This window comes from Ochotona curzoniae, unplaced genomic scaffold (assembly GCF_017591425.1).
Source record: "Ochotona curzoniae isolate NIBS_2020 unplaced genomic scaffold, NIBS_Ocur_1.0 contig_908, whole genome shotgun sequence".
Classification (NCBI taxonomy): domain Eukaryota; kingdom Metazoa; phylum Chordata; class Mammalia; order Lagomorpha; family Ochotonidae; genus Ochotona; species Ochotona curzoniae.
The window spans coordinates 37,302,958-37,326,635 of record NW_024466607.1 but is presented as its reverse complement, the minus strand read 5'-3'; the positions used below and the strand labels follow the sequence as shown (position 1 = coordinate 37,326,635).

General features: G+C 45.4%; 1 protein-coding gene across 2 annotated transcripts; it reads left to right on the top strand.

The window, feature by feature from the left end:
* Window positions 1-1,450: 1,450 nt before the first annotated feature.
* SEH1L (SEH1 like nucleoporin) lies at window positions 1,451-23,072 on the top strand. Of its 2 annotated transcripts, none has more exons than XM_040994862.1 (9): window positions 1,451-1,654; window positions 5,324-5,374; window positions 7,000-7,146; window positions 8,279-8,490; window positions 13,420-13,518; window positions 16,333-16,473; window positions 17,979-18,136; window positions 19,481-19,631; window positions 22,432-23,072. In XM_040994862.1, the coding sequence occupies exons 1-9, from the start codon at window positions 1,544-1,546 to the stop codon at window positions 22,619-22,621; spliced, it is 1,260 nt and encodes a 419-aa protein (XP_040850796.1). In that variant the 5' UTR covers window positions 1,451-1,543; the 3' UTR covers window positions 22,622-23,072. The 2 variants fall into 2 exon arrangements, with proteins under 2 accessions (XP_040850796.1, XP_040850797.1); XM_040994863.1 differs by having other exon boundaries at window positions 1,457-1,654; window positions 20,862-23,072.
* Window positions 23,073-23,678: the final 606 nt, after the last annotated feature.

The window sequence follows — 23,678 nt, the reverse complement described above, 5'->3', positions numbered from 1 at the left end:
CTCCGGTCTCCTAGCTTCAGATCAGCTCTGTTCCAGCCACCGTGGCCATGTGGGAGTGAACCAGCGGAAGAGCTCTCTTAAATCTGCCTTTCCAATAGAAAAATATATTAAAAAAAGAGTAATGTTCCTTTACGTTTACGGCTTTGATTGTGAATGAGAATCTTACGGTTCGGGTCTCACTCGCCAAGCCCTGGCTCTATTTTCTCCTTTGAGGACTCTGTTGTAAATACTCCAACTCCACCATTTTCTGCTGTCACTCTCCACCCCTTAACGTTTCTACAAACACAACCTTCCAGTTTTCTGGCATTTCCTTTGCGTTCCGCTTCTCTTCAAAGGTTTGCAACCATGACTTCTAGACGCTTTCTTTTAACCTCCTCGCTCCTGCTTCCACTTTACATTAAAGACTGCGGAGCCTGGACGCGTGGGATTCCTGCACTCAGCGACTCGCAGGACCTGCCCAAGCCCACCGCCCGTGCGCCTAAGACCCGGTCTGGGATGAAAGACTGTGCTTCACACATAAACAATTCTTCAAGTTTCCTTAATTCTCTGAGTTCCCACGGCTGCCAGCCCAGCACTGCTGTACCGAGGAGCCCGCAGGGAACAGGGCTGCCTCTCGGTCCCTCAGCCCCGCCGCTCGCCGGGGAGCTGCCTGGGGCTCGGGGCAGCAGGATGTCGTGCACGGGCTCAGCCGAGCGGGGAGCCGCCCGTCACCGTCCCCGCCCCCGGCCCCGATCCCTCGGCCCGTCGGCTCCTCAGCCCCTCAGCCCCGCCACCCCCGGCCCCGATCCCTCGGCCCCTCAGCCTCTCAGCCCCGCCACCCCCGGCCCCGATCCCTCGGCCCGTCGGCTCCTCAGCCCCTCAGCCCCGCCGCCCCCGGCCCCGATCCCTCGGCCCGTCGGCTCCTCAGCCCCTCAGCCCCGCCGCCCCCGGCCCCGATCCCTCGGCCCGTCGGCTCCTCAGCCCCTCAGCCCCGCCGCCCCCGGCCCCGATCCCTCGGCCCGTCGGCTCCTCAGCCCCTCAGCCCCGCCGCCCCCGGCCCCGATCCCTCGGCCCGTCGGCTCCTCAGCCCCTCAGCCCCGCCGCCCCCGGCCCCGATCCCTCGGCCCGTCGGCTCCTCAGCCCCGCCGCCCCCGGCCCCGATCCCTCGGCCCCTCAGCCTCTCAGCCCCGCCGCCCCCGGCCCCGATCCCTCGGCCCCTCAGCCTCTCAGCCCCGCCCCCCCCCGGCCCCGACCCCTCGGCCCCTCAGCCTCTCAGCCTCGCCGCCCGCTGCCGAGCGGCCCGTCGGCGAAGACGCGCTCGCGGCCTCGCGGGGCATGACGGGCCGGGGGCGGGCCGGGGGCGGGCCGGGGGCGGGCCGGGGGCGGGCCGGGGGCGGGCCGGGGGCGGGCCGGGGGCGGGCCGGGGGCGGGCCGGGGGCGGGCCGACGCGTCTCTGTGCGTCTCTGCGCGTCGGGCGCGGGGTCCCGGCGGGCTTTGGGCCGCGCGCCGCGGCCTCTCGCGAGGCGGGAGGGGCACCCGGCGGCGGCGCGGGCGGGCGGCAGCCATGTTTGTGGCGCGCAGTATCGCGGCGGACCACAAGGACCTCATCCATGATGTCTCTTTCGACTTCCACGGCCGGCGGATGGCCACCTGCTCCAGCGACCAGAGCGTCAAGGTGCGCGCGGCTCCCTGGGCTCGGGGTCGAGCCTCGAGGAGCGGCCGTGGAAGGGACGCCGCAGTGGCGGCGGCAGCAGCGGCAGCAGGCCTCCATCGCTGGCATCCTCCATCGCCGCCATCCCGGCGGCAGAGCCCCCATCACGAGGCCTGGGTCACAAGGGGAGGTGGCGGGCGGGTCCCCCCGCGTCCGCCGCGGGATTGTGGGGTCGCGGGGGCGTCAGGCCGCGTGCGCGCTCCGCCTCCGCCCGTGCGTGTGCCCCGACGGCTGCAGTTTAGGGGTGCGGCTGGGGTCGGGGTGCTCGGGGGTGGCCCGCGCCCTCGGTGTGCCATAGTTTCTCACCATCCTCCCAAGAAGTGCGCTCATCACTGCCTGGGAGGGTCGAGTGGTTCTTACGGGCTCCTGATAAGCAGCGTGTCCATACTAGGATCGCGTTTGTGATTTAGGGATTTCAGAGGTGCGGGCTGAATGGCTGCAGACTTGAAGATGAAAGCTGCAGTCTGGATTCTGTACATTCTTGAGAAGTTCAAAATACCTGAGAATTTGAGGGGTACTTTGTCCTTTTCGATAATTCAGATTTGATACCAGTGATCATGAAAAAGCAGTGACTGTAAAAGAATAACCATACTGCTCACATTCGTAGAAGAATTGGTGTCAACGTGAAAAATATTCCTCCTTGGTTAACTACATACATAACCATTTTTAAGTTAAATGTAATGTTTACATTGTAAATTTTTTAAATTGACATTTACTTCTTTACTTGAAAGAGTGACACAGAGAGGTCTTCCACCTGCTGGCTCACTCCCCAAGTGGCTGACCCACCAGGGTCAGGCCAGGGAGGCCAGGATTTGGAATCCCATGCTGGTCTCCCATGCCTGGCACACTAGCCGGGACCTGCATGGAAGTGGGGCAGTGTGTCTCACCCGCGCCACCACTGCAGGTGGCAGCTTGCCCTGCCAGGCCGCCATGCCAGCCCCTGTTACAGAGCTTAATGGTGCGTGGAAACTACCCAGGAACCTACTGCTTTCTGTGAGTGGCCTGTTCTGTCTGTGTATGCGTTTGCCTATTCTAGGCGTTGGATTTATTTCACTTGGCATGACGCATAGCGTATTTCAGAAATGTATTTTTTTTTGAAAAACGAATAGTATTTTGTTGTAGGGGCTTGATTGCGTTTTGCTCATGTTTTCATCCATTTCCCATTGTGGCTGTTACGTGTAGGGTGGCTGCAAACACTGATGTACAAATACCTGTTTGAGTGCCCACTTTTCTTTCTTTCTTTTTTTAAGTTCTATTATTGTTTTTAAGATTTATTTTTATTTTTATTACAAAGTCAGTTATACAGAGAGAAGGAGAGACAGAGAAGATCTTTGGTCCAATGTTTCACTCCCCAAGTGACCACAACGGCTGGTCCTGCGCTGATCCAAAGCCGGGAGCCAGGAACCTCCTCCAGGTCTCCCACGCAGGTGCAGGGTCCCAAGGGTTTGGACCAGGCCACAAGCAGGGAGCTGGACGGGAAGCGGGGCTGCTGGGATTAGAACTGGCGCCCATATGGGATGCCGATGCGTTCAAGGTGAGGACTTCAGCCACTAGGCCACGCCGCCGGGCCTAAGTCCCCACTTTTCCATTGCCATCTGAGCTAGCCATACAGTGGATATTTTAAGCAGTCTAGATACATTGATTATATATGTGTTGAATTTATACTCTGTGTGACAGCATCAGGTGAGGTGTGCTGACTTAGAAGTTCTATATTTTCAGTTCATTCATTGTGTAGTATTGAGCCTCTCTCTGCTTCTTCCTGACTACTCTTTCGAAATTTTTACTTGTAAATGAGTTTATCCATTGCATGTAGTTATACATGTATGGATGTGCACATACATTTGTACACATGCTTTAAAAATTTATTTTACTATTTTTTTAAGATTTATTTATTTTTATTGGATAGGCAGGTATACAGAGGAGAGACAGAGAGGAAAATCTTTGTGCTGGTTCACTCCCCAAGTGACTGCAGTGGCTGGAGCTGAGCCAATCCAAAGCCAGGAGCTAGGAGCTTCTGGGTTTCTCGCACAGGCGCAGGGTCCCAAAGCCCCGGGCTGTCCATGACTGCCTCCCTAGGCCACAAGCAGGGAGCTGGATGGAAAGCGGGGCCACCGGCATTAGAACCAGGGCCCATATGGGATCCTTGTGCATCCAAGGCAGGGACCATTGCCATAATGCTATTGCACCGGGCCCCACATACTTTTTAAAATTTGTATGTTATAAACTTTTGTACCTTTTTAAAGGAAGAATTACAGGCTCATTTCTAATGAATACCACTAATTCATAATATTTGTTAATTTTCACTATTCTTTTGGAATTTAATTGTAATGATCATACACACGCACCTGTTAAGAGAACATAGCCATCATGAATAATGAGACTTGACCATAGCTGTCATTTTCTTTGTAAGCTGAACTCGGGCCCCTGGTTCTTCAGTGCTTTGTATGATGTCTGGGCACATTTTGAGTTCTCAATAAATGCTTTTAAGAATTTCAGTAACTGGGCCCGGCGGTGTGGCCTAGCAGCTTAAGTCCTCGGCTTCAAAGCCGGGATCTCATATGGGCGCCGGTTCTAATCCTGGCCAGCTCCACTTCCCATCCAGCTCCCTGCTTGTGGCCTGGGAAAGCAGTCGAGGACGGCCCAAAGCCTCGGGACCCTGCACCTGCATAGGAGACCTGGAGGAGGTTCCTGGCTCTTGGCTCCTGGCTCCGGATCCGCATAGCACCGGCTGTTGGGCTCACTTGGGGAGTGAATCATCGGACAAAAGATGTTCCTCTCTGTTTCTCCTCCTCTCTGTATATCTGACTTTGTAATAAAAAAAAAAAAAGAATTTCAGTAACTTATTTGGGAGGCAGAGAGAAAACATGCGGAAAGACACAGAGGTAGAGCTTCCATCTGGTTCTCACTCCATGTCTGTCTGTTGTCTGAGTTGGGCAGGCCGAAGCTGCGAGCCCTGTTTTGGTGTTCCCTGGGAGGGCAGGAGCCCGGCTTGAGCTGTCATCACGCATTTACAAGGTCTGCATTAGCAGGTGGCTAGAGTTCAGTTAGAGGCAAGAATGGAACTCAGGTACACCGGTGAGTGGGAAGCAATTGTCATAGCCAGCGTCTTCATCATTGGGCCAAATATCTGCCCCTTAGAAAGGTTTAATTGAGGGCAGCACTATGCCTTAGTAGGTTGACGTCTTGGCCTGAAGTGCCGGCATTCTACGTGGGTGCCAGTTTGAGTCCTGGCTACTGCATTTCTCATCTAGATCCTGCTAATGCGCCTGGGAAAGCAGTGGAGGATGGCCTAAAGCCTTGGGCCCCTTCATCTGCGTAGGAGACCTTGAAGAATCTCCAGGCTTTGGTCCAGCCCAGTTCCAGCCCTTGCATCCATTTGGGGAGTGAACCAGTGGATGGAAGGTCTCTGTCTCTCCCTACCTCTCTCTTTGTAAATCTGTCTCTTTCTCCTTTCTGTGTAATGTTGCCTTTCCAATCAAAATAAAGGTTTAAAAATTGGATCAAAAGAGTTTTTGTTATCTTCTGTGATTTTGATCTTTATTTTGCTCATAAACCCAGTCAGTTGAATAAGAATTTCTATCAAGTGATGGAGATGTTTTTAATGTAAAATACCTGCTTTTTGTTTTCTTACAGGTCTGGGATAAAAGTGAAAGTGGGGAATGGCATTGCACTGCAAGTTGGAAGGTTAGTATTTGCCTATACAATGATTTAAAAAAATATTTGTTTGTTTTTATTGGAAAGACATGTACAAAAGAAAGAGAGACATGTCTTTCATCTGCTGATTCATTGCCCAAGTGACCACAGTGGCCACACCTGAGCCACTCCAAAGGCAAGAGCCAGGAATTTCTCCTGGGCCTCCGAAGTGGGTGCAGGGTCCTACTGCTTTCCCAGGCCACCAGGAGAGCTGGATGGAATGTGGAGCAGCTAGGGCATGAACCAGTGCCCATATGGATTCCCAGCGCTTGAAGGGGGAAGATTAACCAATTGAGCCATTGTGCTGGGTGCTACAATTATGTGTGTGTGTGTGTGTGTGTGTATTTTTTTTTTTTTTTTTGGAAAGTCAGATATACAGAGAAGAGACAGAAAGATCTTCCGTCTGCTGGCCCATTCCCCACGTGCCTCAGCGGCTGAAACTGAGCCACTCTGAAGGCAGGAGCTATGGTCCCGAGGCCTTGGGCTGTCCTCTGCTGCTTTCCCAGGCCATAAGTAGGGAGCTGGAGGGGAAGTGGAGCAGCCATAATACAAACTGGCACCCATATGCGTTCCTGGTGCGTACAAGGCGAGGGCTAAGCTACCATGCTGGAACCCTAGCAGTGATATTTGTGAACTAAAACTTCTGTTGTTTATTTGGTGATGGTTACCTTTGAGGAAATTATACAGTTTGTGCTCTGAAAAGGTTCTAGAAAGATATTTTAGGTGTTTTTGTTTGTTTTCGTGGTACTAGGAAAGGAGTGGCAGAGAGACCTTTCATTTGCTGGTTCACTTTCCCAGGTCTCTCAGATGGATGGCCAGGGCTCAGATACTTGGGCCATCCTCTGCACTTTTCCCAGGCCATGAGGAGGGAGCTGGCTGGGAGTGGGGCAGCCAGAACCTGAACCAGTGCCCATACATGATGCTGGCATTGCAGGTGGTGGCTTAAGTCACTACACTACCATGCTGGCCTCTATATTTCTTCTTAAAATAACAGATACATTTTGGCAATTCTGTTGCCTAAATAAATATTTTAGCGTATTTTTTTACATTTTTCCATTGCATATGTTTAAGATTTATGTATTTTTAAAGGCAGAGTGACTGAGAGGTGGAAATTTAAACACACACATGCGCGCACACACCCCCTCTTGCCATTTGCTGGTTCATTCCCCAAATGGCCACAACAACCAGGTTATGGCCAGACCAGAGCCAGGAAGTCTGTCTCCTGGCTGTTGGGCCCATTTGGGCTGTTTTCCATGAGCCCTTCAGGCATATCAGCAGGGAGCTGTTTGGGAAGCAGAGGGTAGGGTTTAACTTTTAGCACTGCAAATAGTTGACTTTATCCTATTAGTAAACAGAAAAATTTTACTCCAGAAGGCCCCAATACTAAATATAAAGTCTTCTCAAGGTTGAAAAATTTCAGAATTGAACTTTTTCTTTAAATGTTTGATTAACTTTTTCCCTGTTGCTAAAGTCAAAATACCTGTCTCTGTTTTCTCCGATAAAACCTTGTAGAGTGTGAAATGTGAATTAGCTCAGTGCTTGGTTTGGAGTGGAGGTCGGCAGGAAGCAAAGCCCTGGGACACTGATGACCTGTTTGTCTTCTTCTTAAACTGCAGACACATAGCGGATCTGTGTGGCGGGTGACCTGGGCCCATCCTGAGTTTGGGCAGGTGTTGGCTTCCTGTTCTTTTGACCGAACAGCTGCTGTTTGGGAGGAAATAGTAGGAGAGTCAAATGATAAGCTGCGAGGACAGAGTCACTGGGTAAGCCGCTTGTTAACATTCCTGGGGGGGGGGGAGTGTGGAGGGGACCTGCGCATCAGTCATCTCAATTCAGTGCTGCCACTCCCCTCTGGATTTACCACTTCCCCTTTTCTGTCTCCCATGTTGGTCTTCTACTTGAGAGAGAGAGAAGCAGACTCAGCAGCAGACAGATCTTCTGTGTGCTGGTTCAGTCCCACATGCCCGCAGCAGCTGGTTCGGCCAGGTAGATGACAGGAGCCCAGTTGACCATGAAGGGAAGAGCTTTTGTAGACTGTTCTTTTCCATTGTTCTATTAAGATCTTCATGTCCATGCAGCTATTTTAATTACTGAACTTTGTGTTTTTATTTTTATTTTTTTTTTTTTTGAAGATTTGTATGTTTTTGTTGCAAAGTCAGATATATAGAGAGGAGGAGAGCCAGAGAAGAATATCTTCCATCCGCTGATTCACTCCCCAAGTAGCTGCAATGCCTGGAGCTGAGGCCATCCAAAGAAAGGAACCCAGAGCTGCTTCTGGGTCTCCCATGTGGGTGCAGGTTCCTAAGGCTTGGGGCCATCCTCGACTGCTTTCCCAGGCCACAAGCACGGAGTTAGAAGGGAAGTGGGGGTGTTGGGACATGTATCGGCACCCATATAGGATCCTGGAGTGTGCAAGGCGAGGACTTTAGCCACTAGGCTACCGTGCCAGGCTTGACAGATCAGATTTTTACGGAGATAAGGTGGGTGGAGAGAAAGATCTGTCCCTTGGTTCACTCCCCAAATGGCTGTGATGGCTGGAGCTGAAGCGATCCAGAGCCAGAGGCTTCTATGTTTCCCACGTGGGTGCAGGATCCCAAGGCTTTGGGCCATTGTCTCCTGTCTTTCCAGGCCATTAGCAGGGAATGGAATAGCCGGGACCTGAACTGGTGCCCATGTGGGATCCCAGTGCTTGCAAGGTGAGGCTTGAGCCATTGCACTGGGCCCAGTTTTCGTACTGTTTCACGATGAACAGCTTCATACAGCGAGGAAAAAGGGAAAAATTTAGATTTAGTAGGGATGTTCTGGTGGCATTGTTACTTGTGAGATTCTCTGTCCTTTCCACTCTGCTGTGCTTGCTTTTCGTATGTGATTAAGTTGCTCACTTTGTTTTTCCAGGTTAAGAGGACAACTCTGGTGGATAGCAGAACGTCTGTTACCGACGTGAAGTTCGCCCCCAAGCACATGGGTCTCATGTTAGCCACTTGTTCAGCAGACGGGATAGTGAGGATCTATGAGGCCCCGGATGTGATGAATCTCAGCCAGTGGTCCCTGCAGCATGAGATCTCGTGCAAGCTGAGCTGCAGCTGCATTTCCTGGAATCCATCAAGGTAAGTTTTTGGTATCAAACCTCGGAAAATAATGATTCTTAGAAAGCAAGTTAGTTTTGTTGTTATTGTTTTTAAGGTTTATGCATTTGAAAAAGAGAGGGACAGGGATAGATCTTCCGTCCGTTGGTTCACTCCCTGGATGGCTGCAATGCCCAGTGCTGGGCAAGGCTGAAGCCAGGAGCCGGGAAGGCTTTTTTCTAGGTATCCCAAATGTATGTAGAGGCCCAAGCACTTGAACTAGCTTCTGTTGCTTTTCCCAAGCTATTAGCAGTGAGTTGATTGGAAGTGGAGCAGCCATGCCTCGAACTGGTGCCCATGTGGGAAACTGGCATTGCTTCACTTGCTGTACTACAACCCTGGTCCTATTTCATTCTTTTTTTGTGACTGTACTAACATATGTACTAATATATAGTTGCTTCTTTTTAATCCATTTAAAAAACTATTAGGATCATTTGGTGAAAAAATTGAAATAATTCAGAAGAGTATAAAATGAAAGAGAAGTTCTGCTATCCTTACCAAAATATACTGTTTATAGTTTTTTTTTTTAGATTTTTTTTTTTTTTTTTATTAATTTGAAAGGCAGAGAAGAGAGAGAATCTTCTGTTTGCTGCTTCACTCCCCAAATGACCATACTGGCTAGGCTTGTGGCAAGCTGGAGCCAGGAGCCAGGAGCTCCGAGCCCTGGCCAGGTCTCCCATGTGGGTGGCAGGGCCCAAGTACTTGGACCATCTTCAGCTGCTTTTCCTAGGTCATTAGCAGAGAGCTGGATTGGAAGTGGAGCAGCTGGTACCTGAACCAATACCCATATGGGATGCCTGCTATGCCACAATGTGATTTCTGTGTTTCTGTAATGTTATATTTTTCTACTCGTCTTCCAGATTGTAGTTTGTTCTCTAGGTGCACATTTTATTCTATCGTTGAATTGTGGGATGACTGACACTTTTAAGATTATTTACTTATTATTGTTATTTTTTAAGATTTATTTATTTTCACTGGAAAGTCAGATATACAGAGGGGAAGAGACAAAGAGAGGAAAATCTTCTGTTTGATGATTCACTCCCAAAGTGGCTGCAGCGGCTGGAGCTGTGCCGATCCGACGCCAGGAGCCAGGAGCCCTGAGCCTCTTCCAGGTCTCCCATGCGGGTGCAGGGTCCCAAGGCTTTGGGCCGTCCTTGACTGCTTTCCCAGGCCACAAGCAGGAAGCTGGATGGGAAGCAGGGCCGCCGGGATTAGAACCGGCGCCCATATAGGATCCCTGAATGTGCAAGGCGAGGACTTTAGCTGCTAGGTTATCGTGCCGGGCCCAAGATTATTATTTTTTTTTTAATTGAAAAGGCAGATTTATAGAGAGAAGGAGACACAGCAAGACAGATAATTTGCCTGCTGGTTCACTCCCCAAGTGGCCATAAGAGCTGGAGCTGAGTCGATCTGAAGCCAGGAGCCTTGAGCAGGTGCAGGGTCCCAAGGCTTTGGACCATCCTACATTGCTTTCCCAGGCCACAAACAGGGAGCTGGATGGCAAGTGGAGCAACTAAGATATAAATTGGCATCTCTGTGGGTTCCTGGTAGTTGCAATGTGAACATTTAACCCCTAGGCTATCGTGCTGAGCCCAGCAATCATTTTTAATTTTTAAGAAATCTTTGTTTCTTTCTGATCACTTTTTTTTATGTGAGTCTGTTTTTGGTACAGGTATGTGCTATTTCCCTCAGAATCCTAATTAAGACAAAAGGAATTTTTTTTTTTATTTGTCCCCTGAGTTACAGCAGCTTACATTATTGGTAATAGTCATATTCTACTAATCAACTAAGTAAAAGAAAAAAAGTCATATTCTAAAAAGTTGGCAGGAACACTGAAGTATACCTAAGGGAATACCTAATAGCTAACTCCTAAGGGAAATGCGGAGTTTTCCAACCTAACTTTTTTTTTGAAGAGTAAAGGCTTTGTGTATCCAGTTGGAAGAATGTTAGGTGCAGTGAGAGGGGAGGAAGTTTGAAAGGGTGCGAGGGGGTAAGGGAATAGAGAGAGAGAGAGAGCGAGAGAGAGCCTGACTGACTTCCATTCAGTGATTGGCTTGCCGAATGCCCGCAGCAGCACGCAGCAGCCCGTGCTCAGCTGGCTCAATAAGCCAGGCTGACGCCAGGAGCCCAGCACTGCATTCAGGTCTCCCACAGGATGGGCTGGAATTCTAGAACTTGGACCATCATCTTTTCAGAAGCATTAAGAGGAAGCTGGTTTGACGGCGCAGTAGTGAGGGATTGAAGCAACACTCCGGTGTGAGATTCGGGAGGCCTGAGCTGCAGCGTGACCTGTCGTCTTACAGCACGTGGCCCCGTGTGTTTGTGTTGAATGGTAGCTCGCTTCCGTGTCTGTTATCAGTTATGCGGACCAAGAGGTAGCTGCTGTCCCGGGCGCTTGCCCACTGCTGAAGGAAGAGGACTCGAGTATGCGGATGGAGCACTTTGGTGTCATTTGTTCCTCTGTACCCTTCCCACTGCCGGCTTTGGTGTACTAGTTTTTTTTTTTTTTTTTAATTTTATTATTTTCTTATTGGGAAGTCAGATATACAGAGAGGAGGAGAGACAGAGAGGAAGATCTTCGGTCCGATGATTCACTCCCCAAGTGAGCGCAACGGCCGATGCTATGCCGATCTGAAGCCAGGAGCCTCTTCCGGGTCTCCCACGCGGGTGCAGGGTCCCAAAGCCTTGGGCCGTCCTTGACTGCTTTCCCGGGCCACAGGCAGGGAGCTGGAAGGGAAGTGGGTCTGCCGGGATTAGAACCTTAACCACTTGCGCCACTGTGCCGGGCCCAACTAGTTTATTTCAAGATTTTGTTGTTTTATTCATGTTTTATTCATCTCACTGGTTTGTTCCTCATTCTGTGACCTTGAGCAGGTAGTTGCGTACCTTCTCTGAGTCACTTCACAATTGCCCTGTGACTCATTACATGTACCAGTTGGAGTTTGATGCTTGTGGAATTTTCTGCCCTGTGGTGATGATATGGAGTCTTTTTATTTGTTTGTTTGTTTATTAAGGTTTATTTGCTTGAAAGCATTACAGAGAGAGACACACAAAGAGAGATAGGGGGATCCTTCATCCTCCCCACTCAAGTGCTGCAGTGGCCAGAGCTGGGCAGCTTTGAAGCTTGGAGCTAGGAGCTTTTTCTGAGTCTCCAACATGGTGCAGGGGACCAAGGTCTTGGGTCACCCTCTGCTGCTCTCCCAGGCTACTACTAGCTGGAGCTGGATCGAAGCTTGAGCCGCTGGGAGCTGAGCAGTGCTCATGGGACGCCAGCACTAGAGGCTGGGGATTAGCCTGCTGTGTCACTGCGCCAGCCCCCTGATATGGACTGTATTCCCTTGGCCTTTTTCCTTCAGTCTGATTTCCTTCTGCTTCATGGCCTGCTGAGGTTCCTGCAAGTCTCCTGGTTTCAGATGGCGTCTGCTGATTCCTAACGTTCTCTAGGTGCTGTTCTTTCATCTGCAGGAGATGCAGGTGACCTCAGTTGCACAGCTATGTGGCTTTTCTCACTGCTCAGTTGGGAATATTTAGGAAGTGGCTTAAACATAAACATGAGCATTTTTAAATTTGGTTTAAAATGATACTGAAATCTGAGAATATGTGGCTATTGAATATGTTATTACTTTTGGTTCTTATTCAGATTAATATTGTAAAATCAACATCTTTGCAGAATATTGGAAAAAGTAATTTGTGGGGCTGGCCCATTGGCTCAATTGGGTAATCCTCCCCCCTTGAAGCACACAGACATCCCATGTGGGTGCTGGTTTGTGATTTCCATCCAACTCCCTGCCTGTGGCCTGGGAAAGCAGTAGAGGCCGGCCCAAAGCCTTGGGACTCTGGAACTACATGGGAGACCCAGATGAAGCTCCTGGGCTTGCATCCACACAGTTCTGGCCGTTGTGGTCATTTGGGGAATGAACAGTGGATGGAAGACCCTTCTCTGTCTCTCCTTCTCTACAGTCCTTCTCTTACAAATCTGCCTTCCCAATAAAAAGAAATAAATCTTAAGGGGAAAAAAGGGACACTTGTGAGATGTAGCAACTTCTGTGGTATTTATCTCTGCTTCAGTGGCCAAGAATTATTATAGATACCAGTTTTATTATTATTTATTATTTATTTATCTATTTATTTATTATTAGCTCCTTGCAATTTACATGGTGAATTTATTAGGTTATATTTAAATACCCAAAGCTTTAGTAATATAGAAGTGAAATTCTTTTTTCCCCAGCTACCATGCTTTGTTTTTAGCTGTGAGAGATCAGCACATCCTAATAATGATGTCGGAAGTGAGGCAAGGGAGCCAGGTTCAGAGAGAAGCACAGTGACCTGGATGAGGGGGCGAAGGAGAGCACGGCCGGGCAGTTAGGCATAGGGCAGGAAAGGGCCCCGAGCCGTGCACTGTGCTAGAAGCAGTCCTTGCTGCTCATTGTCGACCCTGCTTCTGGAGAGGAACGGGACCCGTGGGCAGTGCCATGTGTGGTGTGGGCTTCTCCGCTTTCCTCCTCGCGTCTCTGTCTCTTCTTTTTTTTTTTTTTCCAAAGCACTTAACCTTTGTCATAAAATTCGTCCCACTAATGATAACTTCGTAAGGAAAATTGCTGACACCTCCCAGGTATCCTTTCAAAAACGTGCTGTTGAATGGTTAACATCTTGCCATTTGGGGAAAAGAGTTCAGTTTCTGAGCCAGAGGGAAAGGAGGTTAAAACCAGTCTAGAAGGGTGGTGCCTTCAGTTCCTGTGTGTAGAACCGGCATGGACTTGGAAGGGTGACTGTGTGAAGTGATGGCAGCTCAGATCATAGTAACAACATAGCAGCTACAAGTTTTCTCTTGGCTTTGGTCTTTAAATTGTCTTAATTGAAAGTATCTCAATTTTACCATTGTGAAAATAAATGTTTACTGTTTATTTCTAGCTCTCGGGCTCATTCTCCTATGATTGCCGTAGGAAGTGATGACAGCAGTCCAAACACAATGGCCAAAGTTCAGATTTTTGAATACAATGAAAACACCAGGTGAGTCCTGCTCTTATTTTAGTTGAGAATTATATTTACTTTCTTCAAATGTTGTTTGTTTATTCAGTAATTGTGCATCATCAAGTGTGCTGACTTGGTCTTCTCTCATCCACCAAGTTCTATTGCTAGGTTGTGATGATTCGTAGTGGAATAACAGAGGACAGGATAATGGCTTTCTTGGTGTGTGCCATCTTTCAGAGAAGCCACCAACAAAATAGTGACTTGTGTGATCTCAGGGAGTTACGCCTCAAGGACACTCGTTTGGTTTTGGGGGCAGAAATCTTTGCCTAGAAGATACCTGTTGGGGAAGTAGAGGCGAGCCAGGGAGGGCCAAAGCACTCCTAATTTGGAATTTCTGAGAAGCCTCCAGGTTCTGCCAGCCACACAGGGGAGAAGCAAGGATGTGAATGAGATTGCGAGTGAACAGGGTTCAGGAGGATGAGTAGGGTAACGAGCTGTTTGCAAAGAACTCTGTTGAGTGAAAGGTGGAGCATAGAACACTGGAGACAATAGTTTAGAGCAGGGTGGTAGAAAGGTGAGATGGGGACTTTTTCTACCGCCTTTCTATGCATAGGCTTGTATGCTTCTGTTCTCTCTCTCTCTCTCTGTTTTATTCTGTTTTTATTTGAAAGACAGAAAGGTATTCCATCCACTGGTTCATACCCCAAATGGCCTCAGTGGCAGAGCTGAGCTGATCTGAAGCCAGGAGCCAGGAATTTCTTGTGGGTGCAGGGGCCCAAGGACTCCCATCCAGCTCCCTGCCTGTGGCCCGGGAGAGCAGTCGAGGACGGCCCAAAGCCTTGGGACCCTGCACCTGCGTTGGAGACTTGGAAGAGGCTCCTGGCTTCGGATTGGCATAGCATCGGCTGTTGTGCTCACTTGGGGAGTGAGTCATCGGACGGAAGATCTTCCTCTCTGTCTCTCCTCTCTGTATATCCACCTTTCCAATAAAAATAAAAAAATAAATCTTTAAAAAAAATGGCAGTGGGAATGGAGAGAAGTAGACCATTGGCGAATCAGAAGTATTGTTAGTATCTGGGGAATTATTAGATATGGACTGTGAGGGAGAAGGGGAGGGGTCAGGATGATTGTCAGGATTCTGACTTACTGCAGTGGGTGGGACGTAGAAGAAATGTTCAAAAGGAGTATTTTGGGTGGAGTGTGCCAGCATTTGCAAACCAAGTAATAGTGATCACACTGAGATATAAGTATCGTATAAATCCTGGGAGCCAGAAGCATTGTATAGCTAGAAGAGAGAGCACCCAGCCAGGCGGACCAGGTTGGCTCCCCAGGAGCTGGGCGGAGCTCCTGGGTCCTGGGTCCTGGGGGAAGCAGAGGGGAGAGATGTGTGTAATTATCATAGCTTATGCAGTTCAGGATGCTACCCCTTCAGTTTCCAAACGGTTCTTAACCCAACTAGCTTCTTAGATTCTTGATTTCTTAGTGGCTCTAATTAAGCCAACTAGCTTTGTACGTTCTTGATTTCTTAGTGGCTCTATGTAGGGGCGCTGTCCTGGAGGACTTGCTGTGGTGATGGGTGTGGACTGTCCCTTGACATCCAAGGTGACAGCCCTTAGCTACCGGCATCTGTGGGAACTTGACATGTGGCAAATGCAACTGAGAAACTGAAATTGTTAATTTTTATCAATAGCAATTTAAATTTCAATAGGCACATGTGGCTACAGGCTATAATACTGTTCTAGGAATCTTTATGTGTTTAGATGTCTTCATGGTTTTTTCTTTTTTGTTTGTTTGTTTGTTTGTTTTTGTTTTTCTTTTTTGGTTGAAAGCTGTTAACCAGCTTCTGGTGGTTCCTGGAATTACTGGCTTGTGGCTTGTGGCAGCGTCATTCCAGTCTCTTTTTTTTCTGTGTTCACATGACAAATTTCTCTGTGTCTCTGCTTTCCTTTTTTAAGATTTATTTGTTTTTATTGGAAAGTCGGATTTACAGAAAGAAATAGAGACAAAGATCTTCCATCTGCTGGTTCACTCCCAATAATGCCTCAATGGCCGGAGCTGAGCCAATCTGAAGCCAGTAGCCAGGAGCTTCTTCCCAGTCTCCCATGAGTGCAGGATCCCAAGATTTTGGACCATCCCCTACTGTTCTCCCAGGCCAGAAGCAGGGAGCTGGATGAGAAGTGGAGTAGCACCCTTGAGGGATCCCAGCGCTTGCAGTAGGAGGATTAGTCAACTGAGTGATCACACTGTCCCCTCTCTGCTTTTCTTTTTCTGACTTGTAAAAGGACACTGGATGCTGGTGATCTCAGCCTGAGATCCCTAACTACATCTGCAAAGACCTTCTTCTTTAAAAAAAAGTTACTGTTCACTGAGGGTGGTAGAGTTGGACATAAGTGTTTTGGGGCCATTATTCAAGTAGGTACTACTTGGTTATGGACAGGCTGAAAAAAATTAGACGTAAACTAGTGGGAGGATGTAAAACTATGAATTTTTTTTTTTTTTGCAGTTATTTTTTTGAAAGATTCCATTTTTTAAAAATTAATTGTATTGCATTATGTGACACAGTTTTATAGGCACTGGGATTCCCCCCTTCCCTTCCCAAACCCGCCCCCCCCCCCATGGTGGAATCCTCCACCTTGTTGCATTACCACAGTTCAAATTCAGTTGAGAATCTTTCCTTGCAAGCATCAACCAAGCATAGAGTTCAGCATCTTATCGTCCAGATAAGTTCAACAGTTTCTTGGGGAGACCATCTCTGGTCTGAAGGTAGAGCCGACAGAGTATCATCCCGATCAATTAAAAGCTCTATGAACGTCTTTTCCTGAAAATTGTTGATGCAGATTGTTCTTTTCACAGGAAATATGCAAAAGCTGAAACTCTTATGACAGTCACTGATCCTGTACATGATATTGCATTTGCTCCAAACTTGGGGAGATCTTTCCATATTCTGGCAATTGCAACCAAAGATGTGAGGATTTTTACATTAAAACCTGTGAGGTAAGCTTTAGAAACAATGATGATTATTTTTATTTGTGGAGAAAATAGTAGGGGTAACTATGATTGAAGATTGAATTCTGTAATGAATGATTTGTGCATTACTGTATGGCTTTGAAGTGAGGAATTAAGTGTGGAGAGAGCCATGCTTTGATGTTTTATTTAGGATAATGAGCATGAATTACATCATCAGAATATATTTGGTACACTGTCAATTCTTGGTACACTGTCAATTCTATTAAAAGTTTTATTTATTCAAAGTGAAGATTGATAGAAAGAGGGAGAGACATTGCGATCTCACACCTGCTTGTTTTCTAGCAAAGGCTAGTAAAGCCAGGACTGGGCTTGGGTAGCCTGGAGGCAGGGATCCTGAATTCCAGCTGGGTATGCCACATGGATGTCAGGCGAAACCCACTGCTTTTCCAGGTACATTATCAGGGAGGGGAGCTGGATTGAAAGTAGAACAGCTGGACCTGGAACCACCATTCCATGCCAACATTATTTTTTTTTAATTTATTTATTTTTATTTGAAAGGGGGATTTTTAGAGAGAACGAGAGACAAATATCGTCCATTCACTGATTAACTCCCCAAGTGGTTCCCGCAGTCACAGCTGAGCCAATCCAAAGCCAGGACCCAGGAGCTTCTCCGGGTCTCCCACATGGATGCAGAGTCTCAGGGCTTTGGGCTGTTCTCTACTGCTTTCCTAGGCCACAAGCAGGCAGCTCAAAGGGAGATGGAGTAGCCGGGATATGAATCGGCGTCCATAAGGATTCCCTGTGCATGCAAGGTGGGATTTAGCTATTGAATCATTATTCCAGGCCCCATGCCAACATTTTTTTTTCTTGATAATCTGACATACTTGATTAGGGTAGAGAAAGGGTCAAGGGCTACGGGAAAGTGGGTAAGACCGTTGTTCACACATTAATATTATCATTTCCCCCCCCAGTATCTGGGTTCAGGGGAGAAACAAAGGGAGAAGCCCCACCCAGCCTCCCACCCATCCCAGGTCCCTGATGTGAGGCACACTCCGAGGGTCCTGCTCAAGCAGTTTGGACAGTTCAATAGTTCTGAATTGCTGCCAATCTCACCATTCCAAGCATGATGAAATCTATTCAGAATCCACTGCCATGTCAACATTTTAATTGCTAGCCTAACCTGCTGTGTGTCACAGTGATTTTTGCTGTCATTTGTCTCATGAAACAATGAATATCCTTTATCTGCTGCAATCACTCCAGGTCCAGGGAATCCAGTGGCAATAATATCAGCCAGCTCAAAGCCTAAGGGGTGGGGGAATCCAGATGTGCGTGTTATAAAATCATATATTATATATGTTATATATATTCTAAGTTATATATATATTCTAATATGTCTGTATATAGTGTGTGTATATATATTTATATTTATACACACACACTAAAATTTTCCTCAAAATTTCCATGAAAATTTTTTACACTTGAACTTAGTCAAAAGGTTGAGAAGTGATCCATGAAAACTTCTTTATTGACAGGAAAGAACTTACTTCCTCTGGTGGGCCAACAAAATTTGAAATCCGTATAGTGGCTCAGTTTGATAACCACAATTCTCAAGTCTGGCGAGTGAGTTGGAATATAACAGGAACGGTGCTAGCATCTTCAGGAGATGATGGCTGTGTACGATTGTGGAAAGGTAAGATTAAGGAAAAGAGTGATTGTTTGATATTTCTGCTTGGAATTAAAAAAAAAAAAAACCAAAAACTGAAGCTCTGCAATATTTTGGAAAAAGATTCTTTTGTAGCTTGTTTTTTTCCAAAATTTTTGCAGTTACTTTCAAATTACTGTCCCATTAACTTTTATTACATTGAGCATTTTGCCTAGTTCATAGAGCAGTTAAAGACTAATTAAACTGCTTTTCAAGTGTCAGTATGGTGCAAAACAACTTTTTCAGAAAAAAGTTTTTTTTAACGAATTATTTGTTTTGCTTATAAGAGGTACACACACAGAGGGAAAGATAGAAAGATCTTCCATCCACTGGTTTATTTCCCAAATGTTTACAATGGCCAGAGCTGGGCTGATTTGAAGCTGGGAGCCAGGAGCTTCTTCCAGATCCACTAAATGGGCCCGGGGTCTAAGGCTTTGGGCCATGCTCTGCTGATTTCCAAGGCCATAAGCAGGGAGCTGGATCAGCAGTGGAGCGGCCAGGACTTGAACCATATAGTATGCCAGTGTCCATGCCGGCCCCACAAAAGCAATCTAAAGAAAGTATTTGCTTTTATTTGAAAGGAAGAATTACAAGAGAAAGTAGCAGAAACAGCAAGAGAGATTCTCCATCTGCTGGTTCAATCCTCAAATGGCCACAACAGCTAAAGCTGGGCCAGTCCGAAGCTAGGAGCCTGGAGTTTCTTCCATGTCTCCCATGTGGGAACAGGCTCCCGATACTTGGGTCACCATCTACTGATTTCCCAGGCATGTTAGCAGGGAGCTGGGTCACAAGTGGAGCAGCCAGGATTTGAACCAGTGGCATTATGGTGTTGGCACCCTAGGCAGATGCTTAACTTACATGCCATGGTATGATCAAACTTCTAAACCTAACTGTAATGAAAGGTGATAGGAGCACAGTCATCTTTTATTTTATTAAATAATTGATTTAAGCAATTAGTTCTTAATAAGAAAGTCCAGCATCTTGTGGTTTTCTTTTTACTGCTTCGCAAATTTCAATAACCTTGGGATCCTGATGTAAGTTGGTTTTGGGTGCCTGGTGGAGGCAGAAGTCGGCCTGGCCTGCTGATGCTGTGGTCTCTGACCCTGGGTTCTGTACTTTTCCATGGGGGGTTATCCACTGGACAAAGATGTTTGTGATTTGTGCAGTGTCATTGTGGATGGGGTCCAGCCCATGCGTTCAGAATTAAAGTTATCCTGAGCAATTACTGTTTCCCAAGTGCGGTTGAGCTAAGCTTGCAGACAGCCCAGACCCAGTTTTAGGCTGTGATGGATATTCCTTTCCTGCTAACCCATTTGACCATTTCCCTTTCAGCTAACTATATGGACAATTGGAAGTGCACTGGTATTTTGAAAGGTAACGGGAGCCCAGTCAATGGGAGTTCTCAGCAGGGAAACGTAAATTCTTCCTTAGGTTCAAATATTCCAAATCTTCAAAACTCGTTAAATGGATCGTCTGCTGGCAGGTAGGCAGTTTTGTGAGGAAACTAGAAATTATCTTCTTTTAAAATAATCCTGGTGGCTATATATATATTTTTTTATTGCTTTTATTTTGACAATCTTTACATAGTTGATTAGGGCACAAAGGGTCAAGGGCCACAGGAAAATGGGTAAGACTATTACTTCCACATTTTTTTTTCTGTATCTGGGGTAAAAGGGGAGATAAAGGAAGAAAACCACCCAGTCTCCGCAAAATAACCCTAGTAGCTATTTGAAAGTTGTTTTATTTCATGAAGTTGAAGGTGGAATGAAGAAATTTCTAAATAATTATGATACTTAGATTAAAAGTTTACTCTTCATTTGATCTTTGCCAAAATGCCAAGAAGGGATAACATTTATTCATCACATCTGTACTGGCTGAACTAGTCATATCCTTACCGGTTGATTGTGAGGTTATTAAAGTAAAATTTCTTGTAAAAGTCCGTGGTCCAGCAGCTGAGATGTTTATAGATTTAAGATCTTATTTTGCTCCTACATTACTGAAGGGGAAGTACGGTTTAATAGTGAGGCCTTCCGTCCGCATGAGCACTAGTGTTGGTAGTGCTTCTGCTGTGGAAAACAAAGTAGACATAAAATTTTAGGTAAAACACATTCATAGCAACTTGTACAAGAGAATGAGCCAGATGCTTTGGGTTCTGTATTTAAAATTTTAATAGACATTACTATATATATACTGTGTGTATATATATATAATATATATAAGATCTTGATTTTGAGGATGTTTAAGATATGTAAATTTCTTGTTTATATGAGCATTTATGGTCTAGCCATCCTTTTGCTTTCATGTTCAAGTTTAAAACATGCATTTTTGAGAGGAAAGTATTTGAATATGCCTTTGAATATAGATTTAGAAAATTTAATACAATTTTTGTATCTTAAATAAGAAGTAGTAAAATTTCTGGGACTATTATCTTCTGTTTTTAGAAGGAAATACTATTATTTGATTTTGAGGTTTTTAAGTGTTTGCATGAATACTATTTCACATTACCATAGAAGATCTCAGATTATAAAGGTGGTTTCATGAAGCAGAGAATATCAGAGTTTATTAAATTTTGCTTTGTTTTTGGTCACTGCTTGTACCGCACATTTTCTTTTCTAAGTAGCTTTGGCGTTTTGATCTGTATTACTGTCAATAACCACGTGTGTTAGCTCTGTGATGCATTTCCCTTCTCCGTTTGTATTATGTCCTTTAACAGAAAGCACAGCTGAGTACAAGCTAACTGGAGTGACTTTGCTGTTTTGCTGCTTGTTGCATGCACACAGGAATGGGAAGAGAGCTCCTTTTCCCTTACCCAGCGCCGACTGACCTCTCCCACGATACACCAGCAGCCTGCTCACTGCTGAACAGTCCAAAAGGCCTTTAAGATGCAGCGGATATCATTTCTTTTGTACTAGTCAGTTTATTGACACGATTGGAAATTTTTCAGATATGAATGGAGAGGTTTTTTTTGTTGTTGTTGTTGTTGTGAATTGCCACCAAAACAATTTTTTGAAATGTTCTTGAAACTAACTTGGTCCTAAAAATGGAAAGAATCATTATCCTTCTAAGTGGTTGGGAGGAGGGAAAATTCCATTTTACTCCCTTTGGAGAATATAGGCACGTTTCCTTTATTTTCTAAAACAGCTAAAATGGTGAATTTTTGTAATTTTAATTTCAAGATTGAATAAATATCTTTCATAAAGATTGTTTTGAGTGCTAATTTATTTACCTTGTTTAGAATTGCTTTATACATATTCAGTACAACTTTGTCATTTCTTTGAATTATTTAAAAAATACTAGTAGAAGAGTAATAGTAAAATGAAAATAGCTTGACTGTACAGTTTGTAGCCAAGGGAAGCATCAAGTATTATGTGACTTAGAATTTTTGTAGTAAAAGGGAAACATCTTTGTAAGTTTCCATTCATGTTTGGTGAAGAAAGAAAAGTTTATAGTATGTGTTTGTATATTTTTATGGTTTCATTCTGTGGCTTAATGTTTACTACAGATGGAAATCTGGAAACATAAGAGAAGCAATTACAATTTTGCTGAAACTGTACATGCAAGTTAGCATTCCTTGTCTCAGGATTTTCCTTAATTTAGTTTGCTGTTTCAATTAGTTCATGTCCTCTAAAGCTCTGATGTTGATAACAAAGCTGAAAATTCTGTGTTTGCTAAAATGCATAACTATTACGGGTAAGTCCTAAAATGGTAAAAGAATAATAAGGTGTAATAATTCTTCGAACATTTTACTTGTCAGAAACTCTGCAGCAATTCTAACGCTTTGTCTGAGGAATAAATGCATTTGATCATTGTATTTCTTGAGGAGCATGTCAGAGGTCTAGCCATGCTATGTGGAAGTGTGTCTCACTGTGTGTTATGTGTGGCTGCTGTTACTACGGATGGAATATGGCTCAAAATAAAAAGATCATTAGATCTGTAAATTTATAAAATAGTACCCAGTGTTTCTAAGAGAGTTGAAAATGTATCAGATTAATGTCTTTCTTTTTAACATTCATAGTGATGATTTTTCTTTGACATTTTAAGTTTGACAGAAAGTATGCCTTCCTTTCAGCTTTTCTGCATTTGCCTGAGCAGTCTTGATTTGAGGCAGGGTCTTGGTTTGTGCTGCGTTTTGTTAGTTTGGCATGAATACACTAAAGCTTTTTTTTTCCCCCCAGCATGTGGTTTCTCCTCTTTGGTTCTCTTTGTATTTACTGCGTTTCTCTCTTTTTTTTTTTTTTTTTCTGTTTTGTTTTGGTGTTCTGTTCTTGTTTTCATTGTTTCAGGAATTTCTTTGCCCCTGTGGATTCCCCACGGGCTGGATCGAGATGGTCCAGTTACGCCCAGCTCCTTCCTCCTCCTCCTCTGGTAGAACACGCTTGTGATGCTGACACTGCCAACCTCCAGTATCCTCACCCTCGCAGACGATATCTTTCTCAGCCTCTTAATCCGTTACCTGAGAATGAAGGGGTTTAAAACACTGGTTTAACATTTAAAGGCCTTAATCACATGCTTGTAAATGCTTTTACTCCTGACCAATTTTTTTCTTTTCATCTTCTTTTAGAAGGTTTCTCTGTCTTGCATGTATTACAAGCTGACACACAGCATTTGGAACCTGCACCTGTTTGTGGGTCTGCATCAAAGGCAGCTGTTCACTGGTGGCTCAGCTTGGATGATCCCACATGTGTACAAGGGACTGTGAAAGTTACACATAGTAGCTCACTTCAAAGTGCCTGTTTTGTACATTTTGAACTGTTACTGTAGTAGTCTTAAGGTTTTTTTATGCTTACCATACTGATTAATGTGATAGCCTATCATTGTACCGTCTTCTTTGCCTTTGAGACAGAATAAGAAATGTCTTTTACAGGCTCATGTTGTAACTGACTAGTATGTAAAATAAAGTATTCCTGTGTATGAAGCAGCAAAACATTAAATGGACTTTTTGGTGTTTTTATTTTTCCTCTTCTAAGGAAAATTACCTTTCACTACTTGGAATTACTGTTTCAATCTTTTGTAATTATTATCCAAATAGGTATTTTAAATAAAATACATTTTAAAACCTATGAATCTATTGCCTTTAAGAAATAGAATATACTTTATTTAAAGTAGTTGGCTAGGCAGTCTTTTTACCATGTCACAAAAATAAGTCCAAAGAAAACTCGGGGAATAAGGAAATATAACATATGAAGTTTGTGTGTAAATTGATATCTAGTCAACATTAGATTTTCTAAAACATTTTAACAGTAGAACAAATGACAGTAATTAGAGTAAAATAATCAATTCTCTGGGACTAGTGCATGGAGTTGTGGAAGATGAATGACTTTGCATGGGCCTCACCTCCAGTTATCTGGGATGCCCCCCTTGGTCTTGAAGCCTCTGTAAATTCTACCGATGAGGAAACAAGGGAGGTCTAGCCTTCATTTCCAGATGGCAAGCAAGGTTAGATACTGAGGAGTAAGGTTCATGAGCTCAATGGCGTAGATGTAATTATTTTACACCCTTAGGACAAGCCTCTGTGCCAAATGAGGTAATT

Coding starts and splice junctions, on each gene's coding strand:
- SEH1L (XM_040994862.1), top strand. CDS start 1,544: ATGTTTGTGGCGCGCAGTATCGCGGCGGACCACAAGGACCTCATCCAT. Junction 7,147..8,278: donor TGCGAGGACAGAGTCACTGG/GTAAGCCGCTTG, acceptor TTGTTTTTCCAG/GTTAAGAGGACAACTCTGGT. Junction 8,491..13,419: donor ATTTCCTGGAATCCATCAAG/GTAAGTTTTTGG, acceptor GTTTATTTCTAG/CTCTCGGGCTCATTCTCCTA.